Source organism: Pongo pygmaeus, chromosome 9, assembly GCF_028885625.2.
Source record: "Pongo pygmaeus isolate AG05252 chromosome 9, NHGRI_mPonPyg2-v2.0_pri, whole genome shotgun sequence".
NCBI classification, from domain to species: Eukaryota; Metazoa; Chordata; class Mammalia; order Primates; family Hominidae; genus Pongo; species Pongo pygmaeus.
Genome location: NC_072382.2, coordinates 102,221,397 through 102,234,799, shown reverse-complemented (window position 1 = coordinate 102,234,799; position 13,403 = coordinate 102,221,397). Strand labels below are relative to the sequence as shown.

Below are 13,403 nucleotides of genomic sequence, written 5' to 3'. Positions count from 1 at the left end.
ATGTGACAGCAGAGGCAGAGATTGGAGTGACACATCTACAAGCCAAGAATACCCTGGATGGCTGGCAACCACCAGAAGCTAGAAAGGGCAAGGAAGGGTCCTCCCATAGAGACCTCAGACAGAGCATGGCACTGCTGGCACTTTTATTTCCAGTTTCTAACCTCAAGAATTATAAGAGAATCACCAAGCGCGGTGGCTCACGCCTGTAATCCCAGCACTTCAGGAGTCCGAGGCAGGTGGATCACCTCAGGTCAGGAGTTAGGGACCAGCCTGGCCAACATGGTGAAACCCCATATGTACTAAAAATACAAAAATTTGCTGGGCATGGTGGCGCACCTCTGTAATCCCAGCTGCTTGGGAGGCTGAGGCAGGAGAATCGCTTGAACCCAGGAGGCAGAGGTTGCAGTGAGCCGAGATTGTGCCATTGCCCTCCAGCCTGGGTGACAAGAGCGAAACTCCATCTCAAAAAAAAAACATATATATATATATATATATATATATATATATAAAATATGAGAATAAATTTCTGTTGTTTTAAGCTAAGAAAAAAATCATTAATCTCTCTATATATAAACTAAATATATTAATGCAGACTGAGAAAATCAAATTCAAGATATTTTAGATATAGAATTGCAGGGCTAACAAAATGGATGGGGTGAAAAATGGGAAGAGTTGGAGGGATTCAGTGTTTCCCGATAAGATTACCAGATGCATGAGGTTATAACTGAACAAAAAGGAATACAAAGAGAACAAGCTGGAGGAAAAGAAAAACTTATTTTTTGACAGATTGAGTCTGATGTTGCCTAAAGCACATCAGCATCAGGGTAGTTATCCTGGGCTGGTAAAAATCAGGCCCAAAGTTTAGGAAAATGAGGTCAGGGCTGGAACCCTGGGAGCTGATGTTATCATACAAGGAAAGCAAACAGTGAAAGGGCTGAGAAGGTACCACCAACATTTAAGAGAAAGAAAGAAGAAATAAAATGAAAATGGAAGAGGAGCTCTGCAACATCACATACTGAGAAACAGGTACAGTGATGGAGCTGGAACTAGAAAAAAGTAATAGCCTTAGCAAAAGTCACCCCTAAGGAAAACCAGAATTGCTTTTAAAAACTCCCTCTTAGCTCATATGACAACATCATTGTTTCATGGTACACAGCTTTCCCAAATCTCCCGCAAACAGTGTGCCTCTAAAAAAGGCACCTCGATTATTTCTAAAGTTGACAATTTTTAAAGAGAATGTTCTTCCTTAAGTTTTCCATAACCAACTACAAAAAATGAAAAATAAAAAATTTTTTTAAAATGACCTTTTTCTTTTTTTTAAACGGAGTTTCACTCTTGAGTACATTGTCTAGAGTACAATGGCACGATCTGGGCTCACCACAACTTCCGCCTCCCAGGTTCAAGTGATTCTCCTGCCTCAGCCTTCCCTTCCCAAGTAGCTGGAATTACAGGCAGGCGCCACCATGTCCGGCTAATTTTGTATTTTTAGTAGAAACAGGGTTTCTCCATGTTGGAAAATGACCTTTTTTTTAAGACAGGGTCTCACTCTGTGGCCCAGGTTGGAGTACAGTGGCGTGATCAAGGCTCACTGCAGCATGGACCTCCTGGGCTCAAGTGATCCTCTTGCCTCAGCCTTCCAAGTAGCTGGGACTACAGGTGCACACCACCACACCCAGCTAATTTTCTTTTTTTCTATAGGGACAGGTCTCACTGTGTTGCCCAGACCAGTCTTTAACTCCTGGCCTCAAATGATGCTCCCACCTCAGCCACCCAAAGTGATGGGATTACAACCAACTTTTAAAACAGTTGGAAGGCTGAGTGTGGTGGTTCATGCCTGTAATCTCAACACTTTGGGAGGCTGAGGTGGGAGGATGGCTTGAGGCTAGAAGTTGGAGACAAGCCAAGGCAGCATAGCAAGATCCTATCTCTACAAATAATTAATTTTTAATTAAAAAATGTTTTAAAATAAGTAATAAAACAGTTGGAAGGCTAGTCTCAGAGTCTTTTGATTCTCAAGTATTACAGAGTAACTTTTTCATAGAAGGAAGAGAAAGTCTAATACAAGTTCCAAAACCATAATATGTAAATTGTTGTCACAACTGACTTTAATTTGCTGCCCCTTGCTATCCACTCCCACACTCGCCCCTTTGGGGCCCTATCTTTCATTCAGACATTTTAAGGAATAAGGAAATTAAATAAATGAAGAAGAGAAAATTCTCACAACAGCGAACTAAAACCAATTTACATAGCTCTCATTTGGAAAGGGATAATACACTACACAGAATACGTATTTCTATTAGTGCCTTATCACTCCAGTCCACACACAGACACAGACCAGTTTTCCAAATTAAATCATCACTTTTCCTGTATACAGAAGAGAAAAACTGAACCTGGGTCTTTCATTTGGATAAGCTCCAGTATATATTTACACACAAGGGAACACTACTTGGCACGTCTTTCATAGAGCAGCAAGCAATATGGCTTTTTAGATTTGCATGAGGAAATATCATAGAAATTCCACTACTGATTGGCCGGGCGCGGTGGCTCACGCGTGTAATCCCAGCACTTTGGGAGGCCAAGGCAGGCGGATCACGAGGTCAGGAGATGGAGACCATCCTGGCTAACATGGTGAAACCCCATCTCTACTAAAAATGCAAAAAATCAGCCGGGTGTGGTGCCGGGCACCTGTAGTCTCAGCTACTGGGGAGGCTGAGGCAGGAGAATGGCGTGAACCTGGGAGGCAGAGCTTGCAGTGAGCCGAGATCGCGCCACTGCGCTCCAGCCTGGGCGACAGAGCGAGACTTCATCTCAAAAAAAAAAAAAAAAAAGAAATTCCACCACTGATGACCATGCCTAACTTCCAAATAAAGGGATGTCATTCCGTTTCCACCTACTTTTTTCCAGAGTAAAGCCAAGATTCAGGGATAGTACTATTATTAATCTAGCAAGTTTATATACAGGCAGCAGTTTTCCAATTTTTTTTTACATATTACCTGACATTGACAACCCTCCTAGGGATGGTTCCCCATTCTTAACAAAATAGAAGACACTCTCCAGTATACCCAGAGATGATCACCAAATCAGGTAAACCAACATTTTAGAATGTCATATTTGGCATTTTAAAAATACCTTTAAAAATTAAGACTTTTTGAGGTAAGTGCAGTGGCATGTTCCTATAGTTCCAGCTCCACAGGAGGTTGAGGTGGGAGAACTGACTGAGGCCAGGAGTTTGAGGCGGTAGTGCACTATGATCTTTCCTCTGAATAGCCACTGCACTCCAGCCTGGGAAACACAGCAAGACCCTGTCTCTAAAAATAAAATAAAATAAAAAATTAGGGGGCCGGGCACAGTGGCTCACGCCTGTAATCCCAGCACTTTGGGAGGCTGAGGCGGGCGGATCATATGAGGTCAGGAGTTCGAGACCAGCTTGACCAACATGGTGAAACCCCATCTCTACTAAAAAGACAAAAAATTAGCTGGCCGTGGTGGTGCACACCTATGATCCCAGCTACTCAGGAGGCTAAGACAGGAGGATCGCTTGAACCCGGGAGGTGGAGGTTGCAGTCAGCCAAGATCACGCCATTGCACTCCAGCCTGGGCAGCAAGAGTGAAACTCTGCTTCAAAACAAATAAATAAATAAAATAAAAAATAAATAAAATAGACATTTTACCATAGAATCTAAAAATTGGAACTGAAAATCTGTCATAATTGATTTTACATAAAATCATCTACAAAGTGTTACCAGTTTTTTTGTTTGTTTTTTGACACAGGTTCTTGCTCTGTTGTCCAGGCTGAAGTGCAGTAGCACGATCATGCTTCACTGCATCCTCAACCTCCCGATCTTCAATCGATCTTCCCACCTCAGCCTCCCAAGGACCTGGGATTACAGGCACGCATCACTACACCAACTAATTTTTTGTATACTTTGTAGAGATGGGGTTTCGTCATGTCACCCAGGCTGGTCTCCAACTCGAACTCAAATGATCCATCTGCCTCAGCCTCCCAAAGCACTGGGATTACAGCTGTGAGCCATCACGCCCAGCCACTATTAGTCTTATCCTAGCTTTTTCCCACCATATTCCACGTAAAAATTAAATTAGAAGAATTATTCTCAAAATCCTAGAAAATTCATGCTTATTTTTCCTCTTTTATGTGTTCCCATGTCTGCAAAAAGGAAAAAGGTTGGGACAACTGACAGATTATTAGCTACTATAAGGTACCTTACTATTCCACAATTCACATTCCTTACACATAGTGTTCTATTTGTGTTCCATCAAAACACTTTCTTTAGTATTATAACTGGATTCTTGATAAAAGAATCAGATACTGCAGATATAAAGAATGGAGTATTCTGATTAACCAAACATTCTGGTTAAATGAATCCTAGAGGTCTGGTATGGTGGCTCAAGCGGGTAATCACAGCTCTTTGGGAGGCCGAGGAGGGTGGATTGCCTGAGGTCAGGAGTTTGAGACCAGCCTGACCAACATGGTGAAACCCCATCTCTACTAAAAATACAAAAAATTAGCTGGGTGTGATGACGGCCGCCTATAATCCCAGCTCCTTGGGAGGCTGAGGCAGGAGAATAGCTTGAATCCAGGAGATGGAGGTTGCAGTGAGCTGAGATCTTGTGATTGCATTCCAACCTGGGCATCAAGAGCGAATGAATCCTAGAGAGAAGAATCTACCTTACCAGAAATCTCCAGGCTGATGTTTAAATTCACCTAGCCAAAGACAAAATAATTAAAATAATTACATTTCCATTGACTGTCCTGTTATCATCCTGCCTCCTTTCCTTTGCTTCAAGGGCCATTAAGGTGAACAAATGTTATGTAAGTTGCTACGCTTATACAAAAACCAGCCATTATAATTCAGAATATGGCAGCTGTAAAAGATGGAGCACAGGTCCTGTGCCTTCCAGATCCAGGTGCTCAGCAAGTGTTTTTATTATTTTCTACTTCTTTTTGAGACAGTCTCACTCTGTCAACCAGGCTGGAGTGCAATGGCGCGATCTCAGCTCACTGCAACCTCTGCCTCCTGGGTTCAAGCTATTCTCCTGCCTTAGCCTCCTGAGTAGCTGTGATTACAAGCATGCACCAGCATGCCCGGCTAACTTTTTTGTATTTTTAGTAGACACGGAGTTTTACCATGTTGGCCAGGCTGGTCTCGAATTCCTGATCTCAAGTGATCCACCCACCTCAGCCTCCCAAAGTGCTGGGATTACAGCCGTGAGCCACCACGCCTGGCCTCAGCACGTGATTTTAATTTTCAGAATGAAAGTCAGCAAGAAGCAGCCCGTGGTTGATGAGGCCTGAACCACTGGAGCTATACTATAAGGATTAACAGATGCTGGGCAGAGGTTCAGCAGGCTAGAGGAAAAGGAAGACTGGCAGAGCTGCAAGGTGAAATTGGTGGGTGGCAGGTGGAGCTGCAGGGAGGCTGGCACCCGCCTAGAAGGCTGAAATGAGCAGAAATTACCATTCGTACCGCAGGGATGGCTGGGAAAATATGGCAATCTCAGCTCTGGCAAAAAATCAACATTCATGAAAGTGACTTTAGACTAAATAACCCCCCTTTCCTTCAACCCTTCTTATCTATCTAAAATAAACATTTCAATGTTGCATATCATTTACTTAATGCAGTAATTAAGAGCAAAATTAATATCCTAATTTTAAAATATTAGGATATTATTTGTTTATGATCTAGAGAAAAGATTTGCCACTCTCCATATACACATTAATAAAAACTGCACTCGACACCAAAGCAATCCTGGCCAGGTGCTATGGATCACGCCTGTAATCCCAGCACTCTGGGAAGCTGAGGTGGGTGGATCACTTGAGGTCAGGAGTTTGAGACCAGCCTGGCCAACATGGTGAAACCCTATCTCTACTAAAAATACAAAAAATTAGCCAGGGGTGGTGGCACATGCCTGTAATCCCAGTTACTTGGGAGGCTGAGACAGGAGAATTACTTGAACTGGGGAGGCAGAGGTTGCAGCAAGCCAAGATCATGCCACTGCACTCCAGCCTGGCAACAGAGCGAGACTCCATCAAAAAAAAAAAAGAAAAGAAAGCAATCCTAATGTAAGCTTTATCATTTGCATCTTATATAATCTGAATAATTCTTAAACACCATCATTAACACAATCAGCACTGTACTCTAAGAAATGTTAATAAATGAATGGACACTTGCTAAATCAGCTCTTCAATGACTTAAAGTGTAGTGGTTACCTGAGTTTTCCGCACTCTGAAAGTACCTTGATCATAACTGTAACAGGCAGTGCAAAAGGTAGTTATTGCTAAGCCATTCTCCACTAGACAGGAACTGTTTTTTGTTCTGACAGCGACCCATTCTCTGACCTAACCCAGGAGAGGCCTTTAATTACAACGGGCTGAAAAAAGAAATCTAGGAGAAATAAAGATACTGTTAAAGGGCACCTATTAAGCTCATGGAGATCATGAGAAGAGAGGTAGATGGAAGTAAATAGCCAGCCCAATTTAATTTCACTCTAATGAGTGCCAAGGCTCACATTTAAATTAACACAAGTATAACTGCTTTTACTTGCAACAGGTCTCTGGAAACAGAACCTTAAAGCACCACATTCCTAATCTACTAGTTCCTAAAATTAATTACAGCTCATCTGAAAGATGCAATTACTTCTGCTCATTTAACTTAAATTCTAATGATTATAAGAAGTAAATGAATGGTTGAAGTAATTACACCTCCACACCTCTGATTAGGCTGCCCAACTACACAAGCAAACAACCTTAGTGGAATAAGGAACTCTTGCAAAACAAACAGGAATCTGCGATGAGTTCCACTTCAAAAAAAGAAAAACCTACGTGCAAATTTATATAACCAAAAATATCCTAAAACAATGACAGTTCTTGCAAAAAGCTAAAGGATGACCAAGTAAATAGGGCAGTAACTATGGGAAGTCTCAAATTTTGTAAACTTGCCTTTTTCTCCCTTTTAATTCTTTCCTTGTGCCACCAAAAATTCTAGTAGCTAAGTGGGCCCTGAACACACACACAAAATCAAAGCTGGCTTAAAAAGTAAAACACTGAGTGAAAAAAAGGCTAAGCTGCGTTAGTGAAACACAGAAAATGAAAGGCAGAGGTACCTCATCTTGTCTAAGGCATTTCCACCTGCTATTTGCATTTAGGGTTTTCCTTTACTATGAACACCCACTTAATTCTCAAATCAAAAATGTATCATAGCAGCGTATCTCAAACTGAGGTCTGTGGACACTCAGGGTAGGCACCTTTAAGAAACTGTGCTCTCCTCTGGCTAATGCCTTAATTGACTGCATTGTCCGCATCATCAACATAATCGGTGCCATCTTCATTTGGGTCATGGATCACTAGTGCCAGGAACAACTGCCACCGGAACAAAGGCAATATGACCAAGTAATAAACAAATAAAGCTTCTGATGGAAGGAAGGCCTTCATCAGGGCAAGAAGATTCTCAAGAACCACAGGTTGCAACTGGGAAAAGTGTGAGAAAATGAATCATCAACAACACACCAGATATTATCAGCAATCTCTGAGAAGAAAATGAGCTTCAGCACAATAACACTGTCCATTAGATTAACTAAATGTTGCTGACAAGTTTTGTATTGGTTTCACAATATTGTTTTTATTTACTTTGTAAACTGATTTGCTTTTAAGATTGCATGAATGTTATAAGCATAGAATTACAGTTCCATGCTTGTGTATATTTAATTATCACAATAAATAATTAAACGTATACAAGAGTCCATTATCTTTTTTTTTCCTTTGATCAATACTAAACATACAAGTTTAGAAACATTTTCCAAAAAGCAAACCAAACAGCAGGCCAGTTGCAGCTTAAGGGAACTAGAAGAACACTGAAATAAGGAAGAAAGGACAGCCAAGATGCTGCAGGCTAGGGTGGAGAAGGAATGCTGATAATGCTGTCCCCACCCAATCAATTCAACTCAATGAGTGTAACTCTTGCTATTTATTTCTTTTTTTATTTTTTACTGACAAATAAAAGTTGTATGTATTTATGGTGTATAATATAATGTTTTGATAGACATAACATGATGTTATATATATTTGATACATTGTGGAATGGCTAAATCATGTTAATATGATCATTACCCCATAAACTTATCACTTTTGTGTGTGTGGTTAGAACACTTAAAATCTTGTGGCACTGGATATGGTGGCTCACGCCTGTAATCTCAGCACTTTGGGAGGTGGAGGCAGGCAGATCGCTTGAACCCAGGGGTTTGATGAGACCAGCCTGGACAACATGGTGAAAACCTCGACTCTACAAAAATATCAAAAATTAGCCTGGCCTGGTGGTGCATTCCTATGGTCCCAGCTACTGGGGAGGCTGAGGTGGGATGATCACCTGAGCCTGGGAGGTAGAGGCTGCAGTGAGCCGTGTCTGCATCACTGCACTCCAGCCTGGGTGACAGAGTGACCCTGTCTCAAAAAAAACAAATAAATAAAAATCTCCTTGCTTATCAAGTTTCCATTCTGTTTATTTCTGTCTATTCTTTTTTTGTCTCGTTTTTGGAGTCTGTGTATTATTACAAGGAGAAAGCTCATTTTACTTAAAGATGACTCTTTGGATTCAAAAGTATAAAGACAAGAAAAAGTAAAGGGTAAATTATATAAAAAATCAATTTTGAAATGTTTCTTTGAATATAATTCCTAAAAGAAAAAAAAATTAATAAGCAAAAGTAACCTACTTTTTCACAGCTCAAATTTTAAGACTGACACCTGTTAAAAGGATACAGTTCAAAGAATTATATTTGATGAAAAGGGTAGAGATGTTCAGTCATACACCATTAACTAAAACTATTCACCAGTAAGAATATTTTCAAACATCACTCACAAAATATCTATGTGGCATATAACAAAATGAGCAAACAATCCTAATGGTAAGATTTGTATAGATTTTCCTCACTTCACAGGAAAGTTAGGACTAAGAGAGGTTAACTTACTTGCCAACTATCACACTGTACTTGATAACACCAAAATTCAAATCCAAGTCTAGGTCAATACACTTAATTAACTATTATCCTTTTTCTCCAAGTGGACATGAATCTGAAACGTAATAATGGATGTTGGCCGGGCACGGTGGCTCACACCTGTAATCCAAGCACTTTGGGAAGCTGAGGCAGGCAGACCACGAGGTCAGGAGATCGAGATCATCCTGGCTAACACGGTGAAACCCCATCTCTACTAAAAAAAAAAAATACAAAAAATTAGCCAGGCGTGGTGGCGGCCATCTGTAGTCCCAGCTACTTGGGAGGCTGAGGCAGGAGAATGGCGTGAACCCGGGAGGCGGAGCTTGCAGGGAGCCGAGATCGCGCCACTGCACTCCAGCCTGGGCGACAGAGCGAGACTCCGTCTCAAAAAATAAATAAATAAATAAAATAAAAATAATGGATGTTTAAACACGTGTTAAGTATGTTATATGTATTATTTAAAATTGAAATTATCTAGTTCAATTGAAATCTTCTAGTTCAATTTAAAGGAGCCTTCCAAATAGTCTACTGAAGAAATTACAACTTGAACCAGAGAGCAAGGAGCATGTGTGACTCTTACTGGAATAGTCAGGCGTGTATTACCTAAGAGAGTGCAAGCCAAAACTCTCACAGGAAAAGTTAACAACAGGGATAAAAATAATATAATATGCTTAGAAATACACTGATGATTGTCTGCTTAATAAGGTTACATTAAGAATGCATTAATTATTAATAAAAATAACAGTGCAGTGCTAAAAAAAACTGAAACGGGTAATGGATACATCTATTGAAATAGTCTGTATAAAGTTAGGGAAGGTGAAGTCCTCCCCAGGCAGGAAAGAAAAACAGAAAGGACAGACTGGGGGAAGAAGGGCTCCCTTAGTGGAGTGGGCAGACTCATAGTACAGGGACGCTCCCACAGAGGAATGGGCAGCCCCATGGTACAGGCACTGCCAGCTCTGCCAGGGGACGTGTCTGGGCTAGTGGTCAGGGCAGGGGCAGCCAGTGATAGAACCAAGCAGGCCTCAAATCCTTTTTGACACACTCCTCCTATCCAAGCAGCTGCAGCCCAGCCTCAGAGCATCCTCCCCAAGGGACAAGAGGTAGCTTGGTATGAAAAAAATCAGTGCTACAGTGTGACTTCAAGGGTTCCTTTGCTCCAAAATCCCTCCCATTTGGCAGCTGCTGTTAGGAATCCTTTTACCAAGGAATAAAATCTTTTCCTTTTCACAATGAAAGAAGTAATAATCAAACGTTAGTTAAAGTAATACACTCTCACCACAAACTTAAGAATCCTAGAAAGACATCAGGTTGCATATTTAAGTGCATAAGCCAAATTAATGATGCAGGGCCTATATTTTCAAAGAGCCTACACTCCCAAGATTTCTTCACTTATGAATGGAAGAACAAACCTATAATGATGGGAATCACCTGACTTTTACAAAGCTAGATTCAACCATCATAATAACGTATGTAATGTCACTCGTAATATAATGTACATGTCAGAGTATTTATCACAGGTATGTAAGTATTTTCAACTTCTGAAACACTAAAGTTTATCTCAAGCACAGCGGGGAGAAAAATGTAGAATATCTGGCACTTCCAACAAGAACTGGCTTGGCATTTGGCACTCTGAGATGCAGCTCTTTTTGAAGAGGCATCATGCTCTCTTGGATGCAAAGAGGTTAGTCCCGCGAGACTTTAACCAGGATTTGCAAGCCAGAGGAAGGACAGTTCACATTAGTGTTTATGTAGGGTGGCAAGAATTGCAGACAAACTATATTTTTCACAAATCACAGTAAATACCATTATTAGTAGTAGCCTCAAATTCAGAAATTAAGTGAATATGGGCATAAAATATATTATCTTTACCTTGGTTAAGTAACACAAGTGGTTAAGTAAATATTTTAACATTTGGGATGGTTAAAAGAAAAGATATTTTGGAGCACATTAATTTCAAGACATCTTGCTAAGCTCTCTCCTTACTGTTAATACATGTTTCAAAATATAGATCCGATGCTAGTATTGCCTCAGTTTTAGGCGCACACATCCCTATCATGTTGTTATACAAAGATGATGCCCCCATATATGTCCTGGGGATTACTAGATCACCCAAAGGTCTCTCTACCTTTTGAAAGTATCTCATTCACCCAGCTTTAAGTGACCAGAGATTCCAGGGCTTCATTTCAGGAACTAAAACATCCAGAAGCCTCTATTAAGATGCAAATACTTTTCACAGGCTCCTTTGAAGATGGAAAATAAATAAATAAATAAATAAATAAATAAATAAATAAAAATAAATTTTTTAAAAGATGCAAATACCTTCTGGGAAAGGTAACAAGCCATATCATGTAATTGTGCTCAATTCTCTGTAAGAGAAATTCTTCAGTTTCAGATACTCTTAGGTCTTAGTAATTGAAAGCAAAAATCCAGAGGATAAAAAGAGGAAGGAAAATTTGATCAGGAGGTGTATGGGAAAGGAGGTGGAAGAAGCCCTATATTATAGACTATAACAGTCTTTATATTCTACAGATCATCAAAAGTTCTGATTGGCCTTTAACCCCTTAACTTTCATCCCAATGACACACCCAACACCCACACAACGCAAACCAAAACTAAGACGTACAGAAAACTTGCACAGTTAAAATGCACTGGTGCCATGCTGTCTTCGATTATCTTACAAAATGGCAAAACTGCAAATGTATGCTTTTTAAAAAGCCAACTCAATGACTGTGTCCAATGAAGAACCACTGACGTATGGGAGACATCAATAATTTTCTTTGAATATCACTAAACTAGCCTAATTTTATCCTTAAGACAAACTCTTGATTCCCCCCTTAAGGGCTTTTCTGCTTCAAAGTATTAATAGACAAAACAAATTTTTTTAAAAAAATTTAAAGTACCCAACATCTTCCTAGGAGCATTACACAACAAGATGACTTTGAACGACTTTCCTCAGGATATATTCCAGCGCCCTGTAGAGAACTTTCCCCATCCCTGTAGACATGTAGGTAAATAAGTAAAGAACAACTCAAGAACAAACTTTGTTGGTCACCAGCAGGGGAGCTCTTCAGCTTTTGTCCCCAAATCCATTCAAACAAAAGAAGCTCCGACTCCTCCAACCCACCCTTCGGACCCGCACCCCGCGGCGACTCTCCAGATCCGGGTGTCCACTCCCCCGCCAGCCCTACTTACTCCTCAACGCCCCAATGAGCAGAGAGCCGTCCTTAATGAGCTCCTTGATGAACTTGTTGGTTCGCTCCAGCTCAATCTCGTGACACTGCAAGCGCTCCCTGAAATCTGGGCTGTCCAAGTAGGAATCGCTGAACTCCAGAGTGGGCAGCCCCATGGCACAGGCGCTGCCAGCGGCGGCCGCGGACACGTCCGGGCCGGCGGTCAGGGCGGGGGCAGCCGGCGGCCGCGGTGGGCGCTGGGGTCGCGCGATCAAGAGGAAGGCGCCGGGACGCGAGGGGACTTGATTGCGCGGAGGAAACGGGCCCCGAGCGCCGCGCCGCCTGCGCCGGGCTCAGTCTTCCTCCCACGAGGCTAGGCGAGCGCAGGCGCGGGCGGCGGGCCGAGGCGCGAGTCCGCTCAGGTTGTCATTTGGACGCATCGTCGTTCGCAGCGCAGGGGCGGCGAGGCTCCGGGCCGCGGCCGGAGCAGGAAAGTTTCTCTCACGGCGCGCAGACACTTCCGGCAGTTCCACTCCCCAACTCTCTTGACAGTCGTCGGCGTTGTGAGCCAGAAGCAGCGCACAGCCGCAACTCCGGCCGGGCTGGGGAAACCCTCCCCCTCGGCGGACGCAGGCTCAGAGCGCTTGCAAATCGGACCCGGGCTCCCAGACCCTCCTCCCCGCCGCCGCGCTCCCACCCAGCGCCACCCCGCCCCTTCGCCCCTTTGCCCTCCTGCCCCACCCGTCCGCCCGCACTGGGCTCCAGGGCTCCCCGCGCTGCAGCCCCGCGCTTGCGCTCCGGCCTTGGCTGGGGTATTAGCCCTGTCCCCTCTTGGGCCCCTGGTTTCGGCTAGCTCTTGTGACACTTCGGGGTCCCTCGCTCCACAAAAGGATCTGACTCCCAATATACCTCCCCTAACAGTCGTCCCCTCCACCCACTCCCTACAATTCTCTGGGAGAAAAACCAACGTTAAGTTTCCCTAAAGTTTGAGTATTTTGAAGCGTAGATGGAAGATACTACTGTCTAGAGTTCGTTTAGATTTTACTTCACACTTCCCCACCGAATGCATTTGAATTCCACGTTGAAAAGTTGTCCCGTCGCTCTCCCACCCCTCAGTTTCAATGATCCAGCCTGGAGGTGTTTCTTCCCCCTGCCCCAACTCCATAGCTGGGAAGGTGGGACGATTTTTCAAGTCATCCTCACTCTACTTACGTGCTCCTACTT

At 42.6% G+C, this 13,403-nt stretch overlaps 1 protein-coding gene across 2 annotated transcripts in view; it reads right to left on the bottom strand.

The window, feature by feature from the left end:
- The window catches only part of ARHGAP42 (Rho GTPase activating protein 42), a 315,580-nt gene extending 302,706 nt beyond the window's left edge, over positions 1 to 12,874 (bottom strand). Inside the window, exon 1 of one of the 2 annotated variants that reach the window (XM_054438876.2) lies at positions 12,202 to 12,874. In XM_054438876.2, the coding sequence (XP_054294851.1) occupies positions 12,202 to 12,355 (154 nt within the window). In that variant the 5' untranslated portion in view covers positions 12,356 to 12,874. The remainder of the gene's footprint in view (positions 1 to 12,201) is intronic. The other variant, XM_063671373.1, reaches the window with a different exon arrangement.
- Positions 12,875 to 13,403: the final 529 nt, after the last annotated feature.